This window comes from Nuphar pumila, chromosome 16 (assembly GCF_984573655.1).
Source record: "Nuphar pumila chromosome 16, dmNupPumi1.hap1.1, whole genome shotgun sequence".
In the NCBI taxonomy this organism is placed as follows: Eukaryota; Viridiplantae; Streptophyta; class Magnoliopsida; order Nymphaeales; family Nymphaeaceae; genus Nuphar; species Nuphar pumila.
In genome coordinates, this window is record NC_143264.1 from 5,526,928 (window position 1) to 5,552,688 (window position 25,761).

A 25,761-nucleotide genomic window follows, 5' to 3' on the forward strand; every position below is an offset into this window, starting at 1 on the left:
GAATTCTCTCTTCCCTTCCTTCTTACACCTAACACAAACAACAACCCAGCTAGGATGTAAACTGTTCAGATTCATGTCAGGTGTGGCTAATACAGGATCCAACTAATTGGATATATTTGCTAGAGGGAATGAGAGTCAGATTTGAATTTGGATGGAGAAGAAGCTCATACCAAATCCATTTTTTTATATGTAATTGGATTGAAATTCCATCAAATGAGAATATTGGTTGGATTTAATAGCAAAAATTCAAAACCATATCCAAATATAATTATATTCGGATATGGTTTTGGCTTACTAAATTTGACTAAATAGAAATGGATTTCGTCAAATATGAGATAAAATCCAATCCATTGACATCCCTAGGATGAGCCAACATGACTGAGGTCAAGATTTGACCATATTTGAATCGGTAACATGCCGGATCATCGGCCCATGACCCATCAACTAGCTGGTCTGGGACTCAAAATCCGATTTTTCATAGGCATTGTTCATCTGCGCAAGCCAACACATAGCATAAGCTCCAAAAGAAGGGGTCCTAACCTTGAGTTTTGTGCTCCAAAAGAAGGGGAAATAGTGGGTGTGGCAGCATTGCCTGGTTCGTGGTTAGTATAGCTGGTGAGCCAAGCGACATGTAGCTTGTTTAGCTTAAATGAGTTGAGCCCGAACGGGGTGTTCCACTTAGATAAAAAAATATTTATTTTTTATATAATATTATATTTTTAATATTACAAAAAGAATAGTATGAAATATATATAAAAAAGCAAGATGCATGAAAAATATATACATACCCATTAGGGGTTTTACCTAGCTTTTGTGAGGGTTCTCATCATAAAAAAAATAAAGTATATATATATATATATATGTATGTATGTATATATATATATATATATAGCAAGCTCAACTTAGCTTTTTGCACGAGCCAACTCATCAAGGGACAAGCAAGCTAAGCTTGCCTAAATCCACTAGTAAGGGTGGCAAAACCTGACATGACCCGCCAACCCGTTTATTAAACGGGTCGGGTTCGGGTTGGGGGTATGCCAACCCGGCTGACCCGTTTAATAAACGGGTTAGGCGGGCAGGTCAACCCGCCAACCCGCCAACCCGACCCGCTGACCCGCAAACCCGTTAGCCAACCCGCCAACCCGTCTGCCAACCTGACCCACCAACCCGACCCGCTAACCCGCCCGCCAACCCGTTTTCCCAACCCAACCCATTTATTAAACGGGTTGGCGGGTCATGTCGGGTTACCCGTTTATTAAATGGGTCGGGTTAGTGTTTGCCACAGCCAACCCGTTTAATAAACGGGTCGGGTTCAGGTTGAGGTATGCTGACACGCCAACCCGACCCGATTGCCACCCCTATCCACTAGTAAACGAGCCGAGGTAAGCTTGTTTAGCAGATCTTATTTGTGGGCTTATTCTTAAACTCATCCACTGGTCAGCACCATTCCGAATCGAAACCTAAATTACTCGGTCTTAGAACGACTCGTCACGACCGTATCGTCCGGATTTCGAGACTGCAATGCGCGACGGCTGGCAGACGAACTGGCATCATCATCATCGTCATTGTCTGTCTCGCTGAGAGGAACGGGGGAAAAGGAATCGCGGGAAAATGATTTCCGGGAACTCGGAATCCACATTCCCTCCCCTCTAGACCTCGGCCCCACGCGATGGATTCGTTCTCTGCTCCCCGGAGAGCAAGGAAACCTCCGGCGCCGGAGATGTACTCCACTGTCGTGATCCACTCCGACAGCTCCGACGGGGGAGGCGGCGACCGGTCGGACGATGATGATGACGTATACGCCACCGTCGTCCGGAGGGCTGACGCCGAGCCGGACTATTCCTACCTCCCTCCGCTCCTGCAACGCCTCCCGGAGGACTTCGGCGTGGGCGTCGACGACGACGACGACGAGGAGGAGATCGGCGGCTCCGGCACCGTCGTGATCCGCCGCAATCGGACCGCGCGGAAACCCTACCTCAGGGAGCGGAATTGGGGGGTTTCTAGGAAGGCCGACCAGGACGACGATCCCTACTCGACGTTCGTCGTAAAGCCGAGTGAAGGGAGCCCTCGCGAATCGTTCCTCGGTACCGTGATCCGCCGGTCAGGCGGCGGCAGCGGCAGCGGCAGTGGGCTTCCGTTTTCGGTCGGCGGTGTCAGGCGGGCGGAGGAGAGGTTGAGAGGGCCAGAGCTAGGGTTTCTGCAGCAGAGGAAAGAAGGTTTTGACGTGGATGAGGATACGAGAAGGTCGGTGAGGAAGGGGTCTGTTAGCTCGGTTCCAGATACTGTCGTGGTAAGGGAGGATCCCTCGACGAAGTACGAGTTGCTCAATGAGCTCGGTGAGTTGATTTCTGGCCTTTTTCTTTTATTTTTTCCTATCTACTTTTGTATATTTCTGGTCTCTTTGACAAAATTTCTCCCCTTCTAGTTGAAGTGTTGAACTACACCTCGATCGGTCCATGAGCTGATATCTGCAAAGCTTTCCATTTATTCTCTTCAAAATTGAAATAAATTTGTATGGATTAGCACTCAGTTTCATTTAGTTCTACTTCGTTTGATCAATGTGATAGCCGAGCAGTTTCTTTATTATTTCCTATTTTATTTCTATTGTGCTCGATTTGTGCAGTTTAGGCTTTGATTGATTTTTAAAATGTCATGCTTTGTTCTCTCCATATCATATCCTGTTTGGTTTATATTGGATACGCTTGTCACAGTATCAGCTTTTTGGATTTTTAATCGGTGCAAAGTGCAAACCTTTGGTTAATTATAGATCTCTAAGGTTATTGGGAGATCCCCAATTGATAGTACTGGGATGTGCAGGCAATTCCATGGGTTATGTAATGTCATGGAGTGGATTAATGGTGAAACAGCATACTTATGTTGCGTCAAAGAAAAAATTAGAACATTTATCATAAAGGCTCATGATTATGACTTAAAAGTGTTGCTTTTATTGGTTGTGTTGTCTGTATGGCAACATGGATTGATGTGAAAACAACAAAACTGCTCATGGATTTAGGTGACATGTATATTATTGCTTTCGTTACAAAAGCATTTATGATGTATCTTCAAATATTGACACCAACGTGGTGCTTTTATTGGGGCAATGTACTTGCGTTTTGCATAAGCAAGCCTGCTATTTTACATTTTATATTTTTTTTCTTAGTTTGAAATTGTAGTTTGAATTAAACTTTTGTATATGATGTCACAAGTCTGACTTTTCTTGGTGTGCTTATGAATGATATATTGTTTGCTCTCTTTTATAGGGAAAGGCTCATACGGGGCAGTTTATAAAGCTAGAGACTTGAAGACTTCTGAGTTGGTTGCCATCAAAGTTATATCACTAAGTGAAGGGGTTCGTTTTGTCAGCACTTTTTTTTTTTAAAGTTTTTATTTTGCTTTTTCTTTAAAGAATCAGAGTAAAACCGGGAGAAAAGTGAGAAAGAAGCCAAATTTGGCCTTTAGAATGATTGCTTTGTTTATTCTGTAAATCCTCTTGATTCTCTATTGTTCTTCTCAGGAGGAGGGGTATGAAGAAATTTGTGGTGAGATTGAAATGCTGCAGCAGTGTAATCATCCAAATGTTGTGCGATATCTTGGAAGCTACCAAGGGGAAGACTATCTTTGGGTAATAGCATTTGAGGATGACCACCTTATTGTTTTTTATCACCAGATTATTTAGTAGCATCCTTGTGAAATATGTTGTAAGATGACATTGTCTGTTAGCATGATTGTCATACCCTTAAGAACATGGCATGTGTTTTCTTTCAGAGTTGTGCATTTAAAATTTTCATTGATTAATTTATTGTGTTAGTAAGTTTTATGTTAGGCGCATTTCAGTCATGGGCACTTTAAACAATACACACTCACAAACTTGTAGGCATTTGTGCTCGGCAATCCCTATGAGCTCATGTGTCATTTTGGGAAATGCTTCTAATTTAGGAAACAAATACTATTGGTCTTCTATTTTTTATGAACAATTCTTGTGAGTTTATTCTTCATTTTGGAAATGTTTCTACTCTAGACATGATGCCATTAGTCTCCTATTTTTCATGGCTACAGGATGGTGTTTATTATGCCATCATATCATGTGCTCGATGTCTCCATCTTTTTGGAATGGACTTGTCATATTGGAATTATTGGTACATATTCATTTGAAGCAATGCAAAATTGTACTTTTAATTTGAAAATCTAAATATAAGAAATATCACACTATTCCTCCCTCAAGTAAGATTAGCATGATTTTCATGTTGGAATGTGCAATCACGCGTTATTATGTTTGTGGATCTGAAATTTTTTTATTGAACAAGTTTATGGCTTTTGATTTTTTTCCTTTTTAGCTTTAGTGAATGATGGTTGAAAACTATCATGGTTTCTTGCTTGTATTAATTATATCTGGAGTTTAATGCTTGAACACTTTGCTTTTCACTAAATATACATACATATTTGCAGATAGTGATGGAGTATTGTGGGGGCGGAAGTGTTGCTGATTTAATGAATGTTACTGAAGAACCTCTGGATGAACAGCAGATTGCCTACATATGTAGAGAAGCTTTGAAGGTTCTATACATAGTTCTTCATATAAGAGCACTTGTTTATGTGTTGCTGCAAATGCCTACCTTTTTAGTGAGCTGAATTGGTTGTCAAGAAAACAAATATGGAATGCTTTTGCTTCATTTCACAACTTGAGGTTCTCTACTACTAGTCAGGCTGTATATCTCATGCTAAGCTAAGTCACACGGATTCGGCAAAGCAGGTGCCGCACCCGCGTCGACTTGACGCGATGCAGGTGCGGCACTCGGTGCGGTCAACACGACCCTGGGTTCATTGACCGCACCCAGGGTCATTTTCGTCCAATTTTCGGACAAATTTTTTTTTGAGAGAAATGCAATAAAAAGTTTTTGAGAGTCAAAAGGAAATACCACTTATCGATATCATTTGCTACAATTAACAAGAAGTGCAATAAAAAGTTTTTGTGTTTTGTATTAGCATTTGTGAAGAGGGTTGAAAAGAATTCAGACTAGAAACATGGAGAATGCACATTCTTGCCAATTCAATCTCATCACAATCATGTAACAGTTTCAGGCAAACAAGCTACACCATAAGATTCCTGCTTACTCATGCTATATCCGCATCCATACCATTATGAGATTCTTAATGGGATAAGCCCATGAAATAACCATATTCTGCGTCATATTAATGTATCCACACAACAGAGAAAATATCATAAGATTGATCCTCAGTCTACTTATGCACAGACACTTCCATTGTGTAGGCATTAGATTCTTCTATCACTCAAGTTGTGAAATGTTGATTTTCCATCTTCATTCCATAAATGTCATAAGTCATATCATAGATACCAAACATTCCTCATCTAGAAAAACAAAATTTCCCTTCCTAAACTTGTCAAGGTGTGGCCACATACCCTTGAAGGGCAGCAGGACAAGATAAAGATACTAAACCATCAATAGGCGTAAAATTTTCAAACTATTGAGCATATGCCATACATAATACAACAATATTGACAACTTTAGCAACCAAGAACCAAATGCTGAGAATTTTTACAATAAAAGTTAAACTGATAAACATTCTAAAAAGTCAGTTGCTCATATGTCACAGGGACTCTCCAACTAGGTGCCGCACCCACACCCGATGCGGTCAACCTGAACCTGGGTGCAGTCAACACACCCAGGGTCATTTATGTCCAACGTTTGGACTTTATATATATATATATATATATATATATATATATATATATATATATATATATATATAATTTTGCCGCACCCCAAGTTTTTTGAAAGTGCCGCACCCCCGCACCGCACCACACCCATGTGACATAGATGCTAAGGTAACTTCTGTGACATGTGTGGCACTTCATAGATGAAAAGAACATAATTTTTATCTCACAATATTTTTCCTTGAAAAAGATAGACATATCTTCAATGAATTGTAACTTTTTTGGAATGTAAAGCTAAACTTCATGGGATTTGCAATACCTGTATCTATATAGATCAGACTTTGTGTTTTATGCTGCTTCCAGAAGCCTATGATATCCCTCCTTGCAACTTTTGGTTTGGAATGTCTATGAAAAAGAAAGGAGATGACTTTGCATGTGAGTTGAAGGCTTAAGATTAGAGCGACATCCTATTCATGGTTTCAAACATGATCGTGTTACTAAGAAAATCTTATCTTGCATGCACAAACATGAGTACTTCTTGGCCTATATTTCTCTTGTCTATTTAATGCTAGTTTATCTTGTAAGTTTTCTTGATTGCATGTGTTTATATGTTTTGACGTACTTGTATTATGTTATTTTTTTTTTTACGACATATCTTAATTGTTGGTTTATCACTTTTGGGATGAAATATTAATCAAGGATCATATTTTCTTTAGTGCAGGGATTATCATATTTGCACTCCATCTTTAAGGTTCATAGAGATATAAAAGGTGGTAATATCTTGCTTACAGAACAAGGAGAGGTAAAATTAGGTGAGTCATCTTTGCTTTCATTTTTTCAGCTTTTCTTATTTTTGCCATCGATTCGACTTCCAACTATGTTTTTCTTGTTGCAGATTTTAAAAATATCTCTACAGTGAAATAAACCTCGAAGTTAGCTCAGTCGAAAGTTTCTCTTGCATCTGTTTCATTTGATGCACTTTAGTATAACCAGAAATTAGGTTTTGGATCAGCTTCTGTGCATGGATGATTAAAAATGCATGATTTCTCTTTTTTTCTTGATGGCTAGTACATCATTGTTGAGTTTTTTCAAAGTTAAAAAAGATTAGGTTTCATTGCTTCTGCGAGTTGAGTTTTCTGAATCGAGGAAAATATTAACTCGTAAAGACTTAGATGGCACTAGCTTTTGGGCACAATACCGAGATTGGCTGCAAATTAGAAAATATAACAAATATGGCCAATTATTTTTTTTCTTGACGAGTTTTCTCTTTTGTCACCTGAAAAATGAGGTGCCTTGGTCAAACCACTTGTCTAAGTGGTCTCCGAAAAATGTTAAGCACGATGTAAGTTGTCGCCTGCGAAAACCGCTGCAGCTGTTGGGTTACAGGCTGTGTTGTTTTTGGCATGTGAAACCTGAGATAGCAGCCCAAATAGAAGAACACATTGTTCCTCATTAACACTAAAATGGCCATGCTTATGTGATAGTTTGGGACCTTGGGTCCTATATATTCGTGTATGGGTGGGCAATGAAGCTTGTGGTTTCTTTATTAATGAACAAATAAAATGATGTTTAGAGGCATATTCTGTTGAAGTAGACATGAAATGTTTATGGATAATTGATTTGGAAACCTATTTATGCCGTAATGATAGGGTTGTAAACGGGTCAGATTCAGGAAGGTGAATTTGCAAAATTTGTCTGTCTTGGATCCAAACCGATTCGACTTCCCATTGTATTTTGGTATCCGATATCCAAACCATTTGCATCCCTATGTAATGAATTTGGGCACATTACCCCAAGTAATAGTGCATCAGAAAAATTTATAAAGTAATAGGTTTCTGTGCATTCTTTCAAAATGTATACCAGGCTATAATTTACTGTAGAAGATCTGTAAATAATTTTTTTCTGGTGGATTGTTTTGTTTAGCCTGCTGTCTTGGGCATTAATGATCTATACTTAAATTTTGTCTTCTTAAAGTATTCAGCACCAATGCATTTCTGGTTGTTTTGTAGGTGACTTTGGTGTTGCTGCCCAGCTCACGCGGACTATGTCAAAACGCAATACAGTATGTTCTCTTTTATATATGGTGCACTTTATGCTATGATTTTAAAAACAATGGTTTCTTTAGTGTATTTGCTGACTTGTACTCTGGGGGTTAGTAATTGGCTTCCTAAATAGCCTTTTGTCTACCAAGTTATGAGGCCATAGTCACCATACTCTTAAGTTATTCAGTCTAGTTAATACTGTTTCATGAATTTATGGTTCCCTATAATGTTAAATATTATATGTTCTCTTTTATAGTAATTCTTTATGTAATTTTTTTGACAATCTACGCAACTGATTGTTTCATGTAATCCAAGTGATAGCATGATCTGGCTGCTTAGTGCATGCATCCGTGTGTGTGTGTGTGTGATAGTTGCCAATGTTAGTCTTGGCAATATCTCAGAAAGGCACTCTCAAAATTTTATAGGTTTTTCTCTAAAACCTTGGAAAATAATTTTTTTTTCTCCATGCCATGGGGGTCTCTCCGGCCACCCACATGATCTGGCTGCTTAGTGCATGCATCCGTGTGTGTGTGTGTGTGTGTGTGTGTGTGTGTGTGTGTGTGTGTGTGTGTGTGTGTGTGTGTGTGCGTGTGCGTGTGATAGTTGCCAATGTTGGTCTTGGCAATATCTCAGAAAGGCAGTCTCTCAAAATATTATAGGTTTTTCTCTAAAACCTTGGAATATATATTTTTTTTGAAAAATAAACTTTTTAAACTACAATAAATCAGAAAACTATTTTTTGGTTATATTGTTTGAAAGCATAAAGAAAAGGCAGAAATTTGTTAAAAGATAAAAAAAGATGAGAAATATCATGATATTGTCATATAAATAAACTCCATTTTTGTTTCCTCTGCTAGTGCCAATCCCAAGCATGGGTGATGTTGGCACTCATTAGCAGTTGGTCTTGAAGTTCTTGCCATATCCTATGAAATTAGTGGTTGTATTTCTCTCTTTTACTCAGAGTACTAAATCCAAAAAGTTCATTAATGCTAAGGTGAAAGAATCACCCTCCCAAACAAATGTATAAGAATTTAAGAACTGTTGTCTAAGATGTTCTGGGATATGTTTCACAGAGATCTGATATTGCATTTGTGAGAAGGGGTGACAAAAATTCAAGCAAGATGAATACAAAAGAAAGGACCAATAAATACTTTGAGGGAGGCTACAAGATGAACAGTTGTGAGGTGAATTTGGTTGTAGCTCTAGATAGGAAAGTATGAAGAAACATGACTCTTAAAGGCCGGGTCTGTGTAAGTTGGGTTAGGGCTTGATGTTGATGATTATGATACATTTTCTAACTATTAAGTTTTTTTACATTGGATGGAGCCTAGTATTTGAATCTCTTATGTGTCAAGCTATGTCACAGGGACACACCATTTTTACTGCGTGTCCTTGGTGACATGAGTGGACATGCTTGGACATCGACATGTACAACATTATTTTAATATTTTTAAATAATATTTTATTACATTTTAATCTTATTTCAATAAAAAAACATTTCTTTATGTTACAAACAATGTTCAAAAATTAGTTTTTTATTGATTAAATTTTTTTCCGTGACGTATCCCAATTTTTTGAAAAAAAATCAAACTTTTGTGTCGAATCTGAATCCCACGTCCTTGAGTCTCTAAATCATTGTGACAGGTGTCAACTTATTTTAACAAGCCAAGCTTGTGGTAATGATTATGAGTTAGTTCACAAGCTCAAGCCGACTCTGGTTGACATCAAGTATGAATTGTTAAGATATAGTTCTTGTATAATATATATATATATAGGAAAAGTGGTAGCTGCTTAATCCATAGCTGCCTAAACGGAATGCACGCTCGCTGACCATCCATCCCGCACGTGATGGATGGTCAACAAACAAAAATGTGCAAAAAAAACGTGCGAAAGTGCTTTAAAAATTAAAACACAAAAAGGATGCTTTAGCGGCCCTTCAAAAATCACCGCTAAAAGTTAATTTTTGCATTTTTTGTGTGTTTTGCGCAAAAAAATGTTGAGTGTCCATTGCGCGTGCGATGGACGCTCAACATGAGTGTGTTTTCATCGATCATGTATGGATTAAACAGCTACCACTCACTATATATATGTTTATATATATATGTTTTTCTAATATTGTAATAGAAAATACCCTCTAGGAGTATTTTGGTAATTTTCATGTGTAATAGGTTCTGCCCATTAGGGGCAGAATTGCCATTTTGTATTTTTTTATGTTTTGTCTTTTTATTTATTGCTAAGGGAAATATGGTTAAAAGACCATATAGCCGTTGGGGTCAATGGCTATATTTCTAGCTGCTAATACGGGCCTTGTTTAGCCCTCTTTATGTGTATAAATAGGGACTTCTTGACCCTTTGTAACTAATGCATTTCTTGTGCATTTGTTCCCTAATAAAGATATTATTTTTAAGTGTTGAGCCTTCCCTCTCTTTGGCCCTTAGTGTCTCTTGTGTTTTAACCCATTGTGGGTTGTTTTTTGCCTCTTGGATGAGGTGTGTTGGAGCTCTTTCATTTCATTACATGGTATCAGAGATTTGAAATATTTGTGGACGAGTTGCTCATGTGAACGTGAGTTCGTGTATTGTGTGATCGTGGTATCTAAAAGATCTTCGTTTCTTTTTTCTCCTTCCCTCTCTTTCTCTTTCTCCTTCATCTCGGTAATCACCATGGAAGAGGAACGATAAACCATGATCACCATTCCAGTGAGACTCTATGATACCAACAATGTGATGTGGGCCTCAATCGTGAAACATCAAATTTGGAGCAAAGGTTTATGGGGTTTGGTGGATGACACCGAGAAGGAGCCAAAACTTGTGTTCACCAAGAACAACAACGGAAAAGAAGTAGCACTTCAAGGAGATGACATGTTCAAAGCCGTTACCGATTATGAGAAGAGACATAAGGAATGAAAGATAGGTCACTCCAAGATTATGGTGTGGCTCATTAATAGTGTGGACATCAAGAAGTATGCTAGCTTAGCAAAATTTGATTATGCTAGTGATGCTTGAAAATATCTCAAAGATATGTACTCTTTAAAGAATATTGCTCATGTATGTATCCTCCAAAACAAAGTGAGAACCATGACCCAAGGAGACATGAGCATACAAAAATACTCTAATGCTCTCTCTCCTTTGGGATGAGTTAGCTTTATTATACCATACATCTTATTTTGGGCCCGACCGATATGGGTACGAAACTTACAACCTTGGTACATATAGCTGACACCTAAATGCACCCACCACCAGCACTGTCATGAAGTAATATATGCACACACCAAACTGTGGTTCTGGATTAAGATGAGGCTTTCATTCAAAAAAGGTTTCTGTATGTTGTAGAATTTTCTCATTGCAAGGTAAATATTCTTGGTATTGTGATTCTATAATGTAATCCAGTGCAGAATTTCTGTTATTAATTTGTTCTTGACTTTTTCAGTTTATTGGTACTCCTCATTGGATGGCTCCTGAGGTTATTCAAGAAAGCCGCTATGATGGAAAGGTATCACAATAAGAAAAGAAATATAAGCATAATTTCAATTTGTACTGTTCCTTTCTGGATCTCTAACAGAAAAGACTGTTATTTGTCATTTTGGGTGCTGTGGTTGAGGTGAGATGTTTTATATAGTTTGAATGTATTCGTAGTTTGTGTTATTTTGACACTTCATGGTCGGACAGAATTTTGGGGTTTCTATGAGATTATCTGAAAATCCTATTGTTATCTGTGATTCTTTTCTCTTTCATTGTTTTTTACTAAAAGGGTGACTCATTCTCTTTAAGACATATTGGCTTCTTTTCATATTTTACAGCAATTTTATTTTTACCTCTTTACAGGTTGATGTTTGGGCACTTGGTGTATCAGCAATTGAAATGGCCGAGGTGTGCTGTCCGATACTGTACCTTTTCCTGAATTTCTGGTGCTTGCAAATTTTATTTTTCCTGGCATGCTTCCCAGCGTTTGCATGAAGTCTTTAGAATTACAAAAAGGTTCCTTCACCTATCTAATGCTTGTTCTTTTCTCTATCTTTTTCAGGGGCTTCCACCAAGATCCACTGTGCATCCTATGAGAGTTAGTATATGTGCTTTCTACTGTTTTGGGTTGCTATTTGACGTACATTGCTGTATTATTGTTGTGCTGATAGACATGCTCTGATGAGTATTTAACTATGAAGATCTTTATTTGGATAAGGTCACTTTCATGAGCAGAAGTGATCTTGCAACATTAAAGATTATAATAGTTTCAGTTTCTAGTCACACAGCAATCAGTTCATGCATTCAGGCTGCCATTTTTTCTGTATAAACTTCAGGCTCCACTTTTAATAACAAGGTTTTGTGTTAGTTCATTATTCAAAGATAGTTTTTCCAGACCTTATTTTCAAACCTAATTTAGCGTTTGGATGGCACAACCTTAATCTATTCTTTTTTGAGAAGGTGCTTTAATGACAAAAATTGGTTTCTAAAATCCAAATATCTCATCATTATCAACATCAACAACAGCAACATTTCTTATATCTAAGGTCTTTATTTTAATCTGTATCCGTCTTCTGCCCTTTGACCGAGTGCAACAACAAGAGCAAGAACATTTCATTTTTCCTTCTTTTCTCTTTTGCATCTAGTCATTCATTACAAGTATCATTCTTTTTATCATCGTCATTACCATTTATTTATCTTCTTATTGTCCTTTCTAGTTTCCACTTTGTCATCATCATCATTACCCTTATCATGGTCTTCATAATTTTCGTCATCTGTTCATCTTTATCATCGCTCAACTTATAATGATATGGTCTTTTGAGGAAGTATGATTGAGGAACTACCTGTTAGCTTCCTTTGAAGTTGCTGTTATTTGGATCGAATAAAAGCTGCTTAAAAAAACTTAGGGGATGGATAATCCCACCATGGTCACGTTTTTTTTCCATTGATGTGCATCCAGAAGTGGGGGGAGATGGCCAAAGAACCCATCCTGATTCCTAGGTATTGTTCTTTACTTCACCATGTCATCATTCTATTCATTGTTGTCATCAACATGATCTTCATCCTCCTTTTTCATCCATCTTCACTGTCATCATGATTTCTTCTTTTTATCATTGTCATCATCACCTTGGTTCATGCTCAACTATGAAATCTGCCATTATCATCATTTTCTTCATTCATCATCACCATCGCCTTTGTTATGTTTATTACTTTTCACCATTGCCACCATTATGACTGACATCATTTTCTTCAATAACCAAGTGTTAACATCATCATAATCTTAAATCATGGTTATCGTCAAGGTCATTTTCACTCATCTCCTTTCTCCTCTCATTCACTGTATTATCCCACATTTTCTAGCATTTTCAGGTAGCCTGATGGGCTGGAAGTCGGAAGGACAGTCAGCTTGTTGGCCCAGCTGGAAAATGGTGTGAATGGTGCCTTTCTAGGTGTGCAACCTTTTATGGCCACCCGCATCTGAATGTGTATTGGAAGGTGAGAGGGCGGATGGGTACCATAAGTGAAGCAAGGGGAAGGAGTAGGAAGGGGATGGGTACCATAAGTTTGCCCAGCAGAACACCGTTTTGAGTGTTGGCCAAACCTGTGTTTATCTCATCAAATTTCATTTAACTACTTTCTGAATCCTGGACTTTATGTGCCCATTATTGATCATTTGCATAGATAATTATTATGTGAAATGTTTGGAAGGAGCAAAATGCTTCAGTCTAGAAAATGCTTTTTTGCTTGGAATTTATCTACACAGGTATCGTCTGTTAGCGTACAACTTAAGGAATATGGTTGATTGTCTTGAAACAGTTGTTTTAGTGTTTGGATGTTCTTTTACTTTGGTGCTGGTTACTTCCAAGAGCAATGGCCTTCTTCCGGTTGTAAGATAACAAATTGGGAAGCTGCTAAAAGTTTGTTGTTCTTCACGGTGGCAAACATTATCATTTTTTAATATATTATGATATTTTCAAATTATTGCCACTATTTGTGATGTATCATGATCACATGATGTCTATTACACCTAATTCTTTTCTTTCAAGAATGGTGGCAGTCCAATGATATTAAGCTGTTGGTAATTCTTATTTCTTAATGCTTCCAACAATAATAGGACACTGAAAAACTTCATTTCACCAATAGCTGGTTATTCTTGTAATTTGATAGTAATATTTCTTTCTCCATGGGCTTTCACTGCAATTGGATATTTCCCTGCAGCCATCGTCTTCATACTTCATATTATATATGTTAAAAGAATCTAATGATCACCCTATAAGATTGAACTTTGTATGGATTTATGACTATTCTGTGAACTTTGTCTTGTCTCACATCCATTGCAACATTTTGTACTCTGTATTTTGTCACTTTTCTGTCTTTTCAGTTTGATGCTTATTCTCTTATAGGTTTATGTTTTCTTTAAGGTACATTTTACATGCCTTGGGCAAACCTTTTTAATTTCATATTCCCAAGTTTTGCTTCCTAGAGTGCATCTTTTGACATTAAATTTTCATATAGGTACTGTTCATGATATCAATCGAGCCTGCTCCCATGCTTGAGGACAAAGAAAAATGGTATGTTTCACAAATCTGTTGTCCAGAAAGTGTTTAATTGATGTAGATAAGTGACCGACTCTTATGCTTTTCTTGCCTCGTGTATGGTACTAAGATCATTTACATTTACCCTAAATGTATTGGAGGGCTATGCACATAAAGTGATCGACTGTCATAAAGTTAGTGTCTTGTTTGTTATATAACTATTGTAGTTGGTATTCTTTAGGCAATGTATATGTGATCTCTCATTGAAGGAATACATTTTTTTTCATTTCTTTGTGTAGTCAAGTAGCTCTGGTTGATAGGTATTAATTGATCCTAGTAATGTCGTTCCTAACATATTTTGTTTTGCCTTCTCATATCTTTTTAGAATGGCTTGTCTTCTCTGAATCATGTGTGAAAGAGGCATCATTTGGCTTTTTTGCTTGCAGTTCCTTTAAGCCAAAAGTACTTCCATCACCATTATAAACAGTGCAGCAACCAGTTATTAACTGTTTTCTCAAATATTATTTTGCTGCTCATTTTTCTATGTGAACCTTGTTTTTAATTAACACTTGTATTTTTGTGTTTCATGCTATATCCTCTTAGTAGTTGTCACTGCCTTATATCTAGCAACATCTCTAGCATTTAATCCAATGTTATTATTGTGCTCCTTATGGCAAATGAGCTGAATGAGTGTAAAACTAACTCTAGTAAGTCTTATTTGAACTTGAATTAGTGATGAAGGCAAAGTTTAAGCAACAAAATCATGCAAGTGAGTTCACACGCAATTTATAAGAGTAAGATTAGACAACAAAATTGTGCAGGAGGCTTCATACTCGCAATGTATGCTCCATAGTCACAAATTCGCAAGCTTAAGACTATGTAACATGCTTGCACACACAATCTCAACTACTAACAACTATATCATTGACTGTGAATAACATATTTTTTTGTAAAGGCATGTATTTGGTTATAGCTTTCTTATGAAGCAATACTCTGTGTTGTTTGGTATACAGTGTGATGGTCTCAACCCATAGCTTAGATGCTGATTTTTCCTTTTGAATGACTATGTTTAGGTCTTTAGTCTTTCATGATTTTATAGCAAAGTGCCTTACGAAGGAACCTCGAGCACGTCCGACTGCCATGGAGATGCTAAAGGTGAATATTTCATAATGATAACTATATATGATAGTCCCTGGTGATATCTAAACTCAAGGCCGTTTGGTTAAGATACTGACACTGCTGATGTCTTATTTGACTCAATGTTATAGATGGTGATGTACATGTTAGACATCATTGTGCATGCTGAATATATGAGTATTTCAGCATGTCACACCTACACGGACACTTCATTTTTACATTGTGAACTTATATTGTTCATCACATGGTAATTGATATGTGATCTCTGTTATGCATTTGAGTAATGAAAGGATTATTTTCCCTTTTTGAAGCTCTCTTCTTCTCCATGTTTGGTCTTTTATGTTCACCACCGCAGTATTGTTCTTATTTGGTGGATAGTGGTAAAGAATGAGTTCCTGTTTTAATCTTGTCAATTGTTCAGCGCATGATAATTGATATGTGATTTCCGTTATGCATTTAAGTAATGAAAACATTATTTTCCCTTTTTGAAGCTCTCTTCTTCTCCATGGTTGATCTTTTACATTCACCACCAGCAGTCTTGTTCTTATTTGGTGGATAGTGGTAGAGAATGAATTCCTGTTTTAATCTATTTTTTTTGTACTCGGGCTGTTCTATAAGCTGCTAAACACCCATTTGCCATTTGTGATGTTTCAAGTTTTCGCTATAGTAAATATTGAATAGTCCTTTTTCTTTTGTGTTTTCTTATTAATTTCAATTCATCATCTGTAGTATTGAAACCTATGCATGTATTTTTGACAACAGCACAAATTCATTGAGAAATGCAAATGGGGAGCTTCTGCAATGTTACCCAAAATTGAAAAAGCTAAGCAGATCAAAGCTGCAATGGTTGCCCAAGCATCTATAGATGTTTCAGGATCTTCCGCTGTAAATGAAGATTATGGTGATACTGTACCATCTAGACCCAACAAAGTCCCAATTCAAGAAGTTCAAGAGGCAATTAATGTAGAGGACAATCCTGGACACAAAAGTACTAATGAAGTGGAGGAAAATATGGAAGGTAGTATTGTTTCTTACCGGTATTCCACTATATAGATTTCCTTTGTATTGCTTGCACTTTGCTTTTTACATGAAGTTGTATTCTGTGCACTTTGCAACTGCATGCAAGCTTATTTCTTCATCTAGTACATTAAAATTGCTTTTTTCAATGGATCCCTTACTGATAATGCATTAGAGCTTCATGGAGATACTCATTTTTTTGTATTTTCTGCTTTGACTTGTTTTAAAGTGGCTAATCTTATATGTACCTTATCCTTTATGGTGACTAATAAATGTTTGTTGTTATCGAAGTGTGTGAGTATTATTCCCATCACTGGCTCTGATGAACTCTTCTCTTGACATAATTACTACAGCTTATCAGTTCTCTGACATATGAAACCCCTGACTTTTTTTTTTTAATTCCATAGCCCGTGCAGTTGTGTCAGAATCAACCCTTATTGTCACTTATATCTTCCTTTTGCCTACATATACAACGAGAGTTTTTTTTTTCCATTTTTTACACAACATTGGACACCCTCATAGCTTCTGCACTGATATGTAAATATGTAATGTTTAACATGTTCTTTTTTAATGTAAACATCAAGGTTGTCCGTATTGTACGATACGGTACAATACATATCGTTACTTTTGAAGTTTACAATACGATACACTCGTATCGCGATACAAGTATGTATCGTACCCGTATCGAGCCGTATCGTACGATACAGCTTCAACACACTTTAAAAAGGCTGAAATTATTTTTTTTTTCATTTTGGGTTTTAAATACCTTTTGAGGGCCAACTTCTCCATTTGTCTAGAGGCCATTAGAAGTGCATTTCCATCGTTTTTTTACCCAAAAAAGTGGGTTAAGGTAAAAAAAAGCATTTCTGTCATTTGTTCACTCAAGAAAATGGGTTAAGGTAAAAAAAAATTTATGAGTAAAATTACAAAGCTACTCATAATAAAGATTTGCAATTAAAGATTACAAAGCTACAATTTTGTTTGCCTCGGGGTACTCAAGTAATGAGTGATATGTCACAGGGATTCGGCTAGCAGGGTGCCGCACCCGCGTCGACGCGACTCGACGGGGGTGCGGGTGCGGCACCGGGTGCGTTGACCGCACCCAGGATCATTTAGGTCCATTTTTTTTGGATTTTTTTTTTTAAAATTGCCCTATGAAATGGGCTGCGAATTTTTTTTAAAAAAAAATTCTGCTGACAGACAGCAGACAGTTGCTGTGCTGTTTGTCAGGGCTGCGATTTTTTTTTTAAAAAAAATTCTGCTGACAGCAGCTGTCAGCAGAAAAACCTGCGTCGGGGAACCCCCGACCCCCTTTATATATATAATTTTTTTTTTACATTTTTGCCCCTGCCGCACCCCCGCACCCGGGTTTTTTGGAAGTGCTGAATCCCCGCACCCGCACCCGCACCCGCACCCGCACCCGCACCCGCACCCATGTGACACATAATATTTTTGCTTATGTAGTATGAAAGTATGAGTCTTGTGACATGTTCTTAATTGCAAGATATTTAATATTTTGCATTGTTCTTGTGAGATAGTTGATGTTTGATGATGTCATTTGCAGCTCATAGAGACATAAATGCTTCATTTGTTATTTTATGGTTGTAGTTTGTGCAATTCATCATTATTTCATGTGATGTGATTTTTAAAATTTTTTTACTATTTTTTTCTGATTTTTCTTGTTTTTTTTTGGATATTTTTGGATTTTTTGAAATTTTTTATTAAAAATTTTCGATGCGATACAATACGGTGTTAGTATTGGCCCGATCGATGCGGGTAATGATACGCTATGTACAACCTTGGTAAACCTTATCAACTTAAGATTGTCTTGCAGATTTGCTCATTTATGCAATCAGCAAGTCCCATTTAGTTAATGACTTGGTTTTGGATCAGGCAGTTTAGATGCTCAAGCAGCATTTTCAAGAATGATAAAAGTTGATGGGCTAGGTTGCACTCAAATGCCATGATTAGAGAGAAAAACTGACCTAGGTTACTACACTTTGCTGATACAAAGCTTTGACCCAATCACAGATGGAAAATTCTGACCAAGTTTTCTGAGAAACATGACAATGTTCATGGAATCCATTCTTTAGTGAAATTTTCCTTCTACTACAGTCCAATATTTTCATTGGCTTGAGCCATTTGTCCATTCAGAGTTTCTTTCTCACAATTAAGACCAAGCATGGAATCTAGATTAGCTTCTTGTAAGTGCTTCTCACCTTTGATCTTTTTTAGTTGCATGCTCAGTTTTTTTTGCTAACTGTTCAAAAAAGGAAAAAAACATTTTATATAGTACTGAACAAGTGCTTGACTTCTAGTTTCTAAAACAAAGAAATTTTGTATTATGTAGCAAGAGCATTGGATGTTTGTTTCCATATAAAATGCATTTTGTGTTGCAATTATCAAATATTGTAGTTTTGTTAGAAACCAAAAAAGTATGGTGAACATTTACCATGTAAGAATCTGCTGTTGTTAAAAAACCTCTGTTCCTAAAAGGTTTTGGATGATCTTTCTATACCATGACTGAATTAGCATTCTTAAACTGAGCTGAGCAGGTGATTTTGGGACTGTCATAGTTCATACGTCATCTGTTTTACGTGACACAAACCTGGGTGCACCAACTCCTGCTACCAATCTAGCAACTTCCTCTGCCAAAAATGCTGGAGTTCCTTCCTCATATCTGAATGGAGATAAATCACCAGAAATCATGTACATTTTCTTGTTATTTGCTTTGTTATTTTATTTTTCTTTACCACTTTGTGCTTTTTGTAACATTCAGATTATCCATGCATCATCCATATTTTCCTGTTAAAGCAAATATTTTTGGGATATGCACTTGCTGATGTACGAATAAGATGAAATAGCATAACATGGAGGAAATTCACGCGCTAACTGATTTATATATTGCATCTGTTCTTACAGCCAATAATTCTGTGAGTTCAGTTTAATTTTCCAGTTTTCTTTACATTTTGTAGTGGTATCGTGATTGTGAAATTGGTGTGACCTATTTTATTGGCCGCAAACCATATTCGAAGAATTATGCCATAACCTTTGCTGTCTTTGAATGATTTTAACTGTATTTTGAAATTATTTGTTGTATTGGATGGGTGTCCGCAAGTATCAGTTATTGTGCATGCCGTCTTTCTGTTATAGGATGCTTTTGTCCTTTTATATCATTTTCTTTTCTCCTCACATGTTCTGCTTGTGCTAGCAATCATCTTTCTTGAGGTTTGCATGAGTTATCTGGATACAGACTTAACAGTTCTTGTCCTATAATAGAAGGCCACCCTGCATGTTGGCCTAACGTTTCTTATCATCCCAATGTTTTCATTGAACCATCAGATAGGGAATAGATAATTCAAACTAATGATTCTTCTGTTGGCTCTGATCAAGGGACTGCATCGGAGCCATAAGTAATCTAGATGACGAGAAACCCCAGAAAGGACAACCAATTACTCATGAATGCTATGTCACATGGGTACGGGTGCGTGTGAGTTACGAATTGAGCCCACCCCACCCCCATCGTCTCTCTCTCTCTCTCTCTTTGGATAAAAAGGAGCACGAGGAGGAGAAGAAGATGAAGGAAAATGAAGAGGAAAAGAAGAAGATGAAGGAGAACGAGGAGGGACAGGTCTCTCTCTCTCTCATCGCGCAATCGAAGGTGGAAAGGAGGCAAGGGTTTTGAAAATGGGGGCTTGCCTTTTGACTGCCGTGAAACAACAACAAAAAATTGGGTTTTTTGGGTTGGGTTCAAGCTGAACCCAACCCGACACGTACCCGTGTCCGCGTGTGTCGACACGGGTACGTGAGGTGTCATGAATGGAGTGGTGCTTAGAAATGAGACTGATTAATATGTTATTGTTAAAAGTCAATAAGATTGAAAAAGCTGGACTTAACAAAAAGATATTGCCAACTTATTCTGTTTGGATCCTCCCATTATGTCCATCCGGCCAGAACTTGACCAATTACTAAAATATTGCAGAACTTAACCAATTGCTAACATATTGAACCACTTACGCGGCCATCTTTATTAATCATTGAAGGGCCCATCAGATTCACACACAATTGCTGTTGTTACCATCTCCAATTGCATTGTTAGAGCACTACCTCAACTCACGACTACCTTTATTGTCATCTCAACTGACTGCCATCACAACTATCCCTTTGAAAAGGAATATGGTAGTACTCACAAGATTAAAGCTTTTCTTTTACAACCTTTTTTTTGGTATCACTTTATTATGGTATTATTTTGCTGGTTTGTCATGTCTGTAAGCTAGGACTTGATTTGTTCTGCAAAATATAGTCCTTAGTTTTCTGAAACTTTATTTTGGACTTGTTTGGTTTGTGTAATTCTTGTTTCAGTTGATGATCTAGGGGATGGCCTTTGGTGAAATTTGGATACAAGAAAAGCTGCATAACATTAAATAAATTATATATATATATATATATATATATATATATATATATAGAGAGAGAGAGAGAGAGAGAGAGAGAGAGAGAGAGAGAGAGACCCCTATCCTCCCCTTCAAAATCTGTATGTTAGATATGTTTTCTGGCAAATCTGACCATATGGATGTGATCTCCATGGTTGAAAACTAGGGGTGGCAATCGGGTCGGGTTGGCGGGTTGGCGTGTCAGCATACCTCAACCCGAACCCGACCCGTTTATTAAACGGGTCAGCTGTGGCAAACACGAACCCGACCCGTTTAATAAACGGGTAACCCGACACGACCCGCCAACCCATTTAATAAATGGGTTGGGTCGGGTAAACGGGTTTTCAGGTTCGCGGGTCAGATTGGCGGGTCGGGTTGGTGGGTCGGGTTGGAGGTTGACGGATCGGGTTGGCAGGTAGGCTGGTTGGCGGGTCGGGTTGACGGGTTGACAGGTCGGGTTGGCGGGTCGGGTTGGCGGGTTGGCGGGTTGACCCACCCGCCTAATCCGTTTATTAAACGGGTCAGCCGGGTTGGCGGGTTGGCATACCCCCAACCCGAACCCGACCTGTTTAATAAACGGGTTACGCGGGTCGACCCGTTTATTAAACGGGTTGGCTTAAGCCCAACCCAAACCCGCCTAAGAGGCGGGTTGGCGGGTCGGGTTGGCGGGTCGTGTCAGAAATTGCCACCCCTATTGAAAACATATGAATAAACTCTTGGATCAAACTTAGACAGGATTTTACAAGGATCCAAAAATCCACAGTTCTGAACAAGGTTGTAACTTGTAAGTATCGTATCATTAACTTACCCCTATTGGTCGGGCCCAAAAAAAAATACGTATCATAGCGCATCGTAAAAACTCGTAATTTATAATAATTTTTTTTCAAAAATTCCAAAAAAATCAAGAAAAATCACAAAAAGTTAGCAAAAATTCTAAAAAAATCACATGAAACAATGACTAATTGCACAAAATACAACCATAAAATCACATACAAAGCATTTATGTCTCTATGAGCTGCATAAGACGTCATCAAAAAATGATGAATTTCATAATATAAAACTATAATATTACATATTAAAACACTTATGTGCTATAAATGGCATGCATAAGATATCAAACATTAAATAATCAAGTTAATATGCTATAAATGGCATGCATATCTCATAAGAAAATTGAAACTATGAAATAATATGCATATTAAATAACAAATCTAAGCTAATAAGTCACAAGATTCATAATAATGTGTGTTTACATAAATAAGAAAAAAATCAGTGTTTTTTTAATGCTTAAAATTTTTACATAACTATTTTTTTTAAAAATTTCAAACAAAAATGAATTAGATAACGTCGATTATTGAGTATCATCATCATCATCTTCCTTTTTTTTGGAAAAAAATCTCTCTAAATCACTCTTAAACTCTTTAATAATGAATATGAACTAGCCCCAAGGGGCCTTATATGTTTTTGAAAAAAAATTGCAATAAATGCATTTATAGCCTATATTAAGATACACCCTGTATCAGAGTGTATTGTAGGATACCGGGGTGTATCGTATCGGAATACCCCATTAGATATGATACGTATCGTACGATACACCATGATACTTACAACATTGGTTTTGAAATTTCTGAAATTTTCTATGTTATAAAATCTTACCTACACATCAAAAAAATTTGATCCAAGAGTCTAATCATATGTTTTCAACCATGGAGATCACATCCGTATGGTCAGATTTGCCAAAAAAACATATCTAACATTCAGATTTTGAAGGGGAGGACAAGGGGTGGACCATCCCCCTTCTCTCTCTCTCTCTCTCTCTCTCTCTCTCTCTCTATATATATATATATATATATATATATATATATATATATATATATATATATATATATATATATATATATATATATATATATATATATATATATATATATATAAAGTCATGGCATATAGATGTGGAAAGTTGGAAACCAACAAAAAAATAACCATTACAACATAATACAGAGAGGATGGTGAGGATGATGATGATGATGACAATCATGATAATAATCATAGCGATAGTGGTAGCGGAATCTGCAGCCACAACAATAGTAGTAGTAGTAGCTTCCGGTCGTGATGCTGCAGATAGTAGTAGTAGTAATAATAATAATAACAATCTTGGGTGTTAATGGAAAACTTTTCTTTCACAGCTAAAAGTCACAATGTGGGATCAACATGTTCTGCTGCTGTACTGCTCTTGAAGCTGCTGCTGTTGCCTATTCTAATTTAAGCTGTTTTCTTTTTCAAATTTCTGTTAATTCAATTTTTCTATTTTTTCAGTGAAACTAAACATTATTAACCAAATAAAAAAGCATTCATGAAAATACCATTAGCTGGTCAACAAAAAGCCTGCTCTCAAAAGCAGCTATCTGCAGCCGGTGGATTTTGTGAACTAACTTTTCCTGAAGAATACATATTGATATTCCTGAGCGTACCTTTTCTGTTTTGTCCTCTCTTTTCATTTTCTTTTTTGTAGCTTTCAATTTATTCTTCCACTTAATATCTTTTCATTTGATTATCGTAATTGTATTGTATCTGTTGCATGCGAACTTTGTTGTTTCTTGCCACTCCTGCCAGGAAGGAAAAGACAACGAAGACCATGAAGTTGGAGACAACTGCTGACAGTCAGGCCTCACATGATATATTGCCATCTTCCCTTGGTTCTTCAGATCAAAACTTACAGCCAGATACCCTATCTGGTACTTCTGTTGGTGGTGGTGGTGGTGCTGCTGCTGCTGCTGATGCTGGTACACTGAAATCCTCAAGTCACCAAGCTTTTGCTTTGCAGGATAAGGTAAAGCAGCAATATCCTCAGCTGGACAAAGAATTTACTTTTTTGGTGGGAAATGGGTTAGTCTCATAACAACCAATCATGATTATGCTTAACAAATCATGACTGGCTGTTCAAGATGATTGAAATGTCTTTAACAATTATTTCTTTTGCTGGGAAACTGCTCTGCAGTTATGGTCCATATATGCAGCTGGCAATACCATTCCAATACCGTTCTTGAAGGCCACAGACATATCTCCTCTTGCTTTGGTATCAAACCACATAAATAAAGGTAGGCAATTTAGAGGTGGTCATAGTTTTGCACTGGAAGCTGTTCAAGAGCTTTACAATGGTGAGGGGCAGTCGAAAAAGGGTCGGAGGACACCAAATAATGAGGTTTGTCTACATCGCCATTTATGTGATTCCATCATACTTTATTTCCAAATAATGAGGTTTGTCTGGCATGGGAGATTGCTTTATTGCAGGTTCCTCTGCCACCAAGTGTGTCTCAAAGACTAGCTACTAGTTCAACTCTTCGCAATCTGGCACAGGCCCTTGCTTATCATAAGATGTATGTATTGATCAACTTCTTTTCATTTTTGCATAGGTATTTATCCTAGTTAGTTCTTTATTTTTTGAACAAATGAAAGATTGATTCCTTTTTCATGAATTATTCCAGATTAGATGTACAATTTTTAGATGGTATTTTAGTAAACTTTTTAAGTCTGTTGTTTTTGTTGATTAAGGTTGAAGTTTTGACTTGATAAAGCACGGGAAAAAAAAAAGATGAGATTTCTAAACTAAAAAAGTGTCTTTTTAATAGGCAAACAATTCAGCAAACAAACTCAATTTCATGAGCCTTCACGAGAGTTTGAGGTTCAGTTTGTTTAGAAAACAAGCTCAAATTTGAGATCAAGTTTGCTTCATTATGTTGGCAAACAAAATCCAAGTCTTTATTGAGTTGAACTGGAATATTTTGCAAAATTATTTGATTCATTTCACGCCCTTATGTATAATGGGCAATCATTTCCTATTTGATCAGTTTGAATTCCATATTCAAAGTTGAGATCAGATCTATTCATTAAAGGGAATCTATTCGATATATTTCTTATGTACCCATAGGTGCCATATTGGATTTGAATCAGATTTCGACCATATTTGATTGACTGCCTCCATTATGATGTTGCTAGCAGATACCAGTATTTTTGGTTTTGGATCTTCCAAACCATTTTTCCATTAACATAATTATATTGTCGCAGGTGCTATGAGGAAATGCCACTTCAAGGGTTGCAGGCAGCACAAGAGCAGCAAACCATTCAGAATCTTGGTGATACCCTTCGAACTATTTTACGATTGTAGTATGTATCACTCGATAAAGCCTAGTTCATCATCTTGTATTAGGTTTTCCTTTTCTTATTATTGGCTGTATCAACAGGGACATAGGATCTCAGTCTGATATAAGCTTTGTATGGGCATCAATTTGGTGTAAGTTGTCCTACATGCCAAGCATAAAAATTTATAAAATGGCCCATTTTTGAAGGCCAGAAATGTAACTTGTTCTTGTGCCTATTTAGTATGCAAATTTTTTGTTAGGAAGAAGTGGAACCTTCATATACTTCAACAACGTTTCCAATTAATTGAATGTTCGCAGTATCCTTTAGTAACCCAGTAAGCAGACTGACCTGACCCTAAACGGGGCCAAGGCCTACTCTATGTGAGAACGATTTACTGCATAATCTGTGGGTAAATTACAAAGTTGTTGCTCATGCTTAACCCAATTATACACCACGATCTTGGTGATGAACGGTTGAAGGATGCTGGAATCCTAGCCTCAGAGTTTTTCGCTGTCGTCATGACGACAGTAGGTATGGCAGGCTGAGCCAGCGACCAGGTCTTTGTGCCTGGTGCAGTTTCTTCATGTTATAAATCAGAAAAAAAGGATACTAGCGATTTGTAGCTAATAGTACTGTGGGGCTGGTTCACTCTCCGGGGGTAGAGGGGTCAATTTGATCGATCCTCGTGTGGGTTCCTCACCATAGAAAAAAGGCTATACTTGTTCCGAAACTGAAGCTATGTTGCGGGGGCCTTCGCTTCTAAGCCGGTAACAATACTATTCTCTTTGAGTTATTGGTTCGAGGCAGTTTATAGCAAAAATC

General features: G+C 37.3%; 1 protein-coding gene across 1 annotated transcript; it reads left to right on the top strand.

Annotated features, from left to right (window-relative positions):
* Nucleotides 1-1,545: 1,545 nt before the first annotated feature.
* On the top strand, nt 1,546-25,201 carry LOC149812771 (serine/threonine-protein kinase 1-like). Its single transcript, XM_089991305.1, has 17 exons — nt 1,546-2,336; nt 3,261-3,349; nt 3,515-3,622; nt 4,447-4,554; nt 6,396-6,486; nt 7,684-7,736; nt 11,146-11,208; nt 11,541-11,585; nt 11,740-11,775; nt 14,193-14,248; nt 15,286-15,367; nt 16,112-16,367; nt 18,922-19,075; nt 23,413-23,629; nt 23,798-24,001; nt 24,091-24,176; nt 24,865-25,201. Exons 1-17 carry the CDS (start codon nt 1,670-1,672, stop codon nt 24,962-24,964), a joined length of 2,415 nt encoding a protein of 804 aa, XP_089847431.1. The 5' UTR covers nt 1,546-1,669; the 3' UTR covers nt 24,965-25,201.
* The last annotated feature ends 560 nt before the right edge of the window (nt 25,202-25,761 follow it).

Bases quoted from the DNA above. Each gene is read 5' to 3' on its own strand.
- LOC149812771 (XM_089991305.1), top strand. From the start codon at position 1,670: ATGGATTCGTTCTCTGCTCCCCGGAGAGCAAGGAAACCTCCGGCGCCG. The intron at 6,487-7,683 runs GTGAGTCATCTT...GTTGTTTTGTAG, and splicing joins ACAAGGAGAGGTAAAATTAG to GTGACTTTGGTGTTGCTGCC. The intron at 11,776-14,192 runs GTTAGTATATGT...ATTTTCATATAG, and splicing joins CCACTGTGCATCCTATGAGA to GTACTGTTCATGATATCAAT.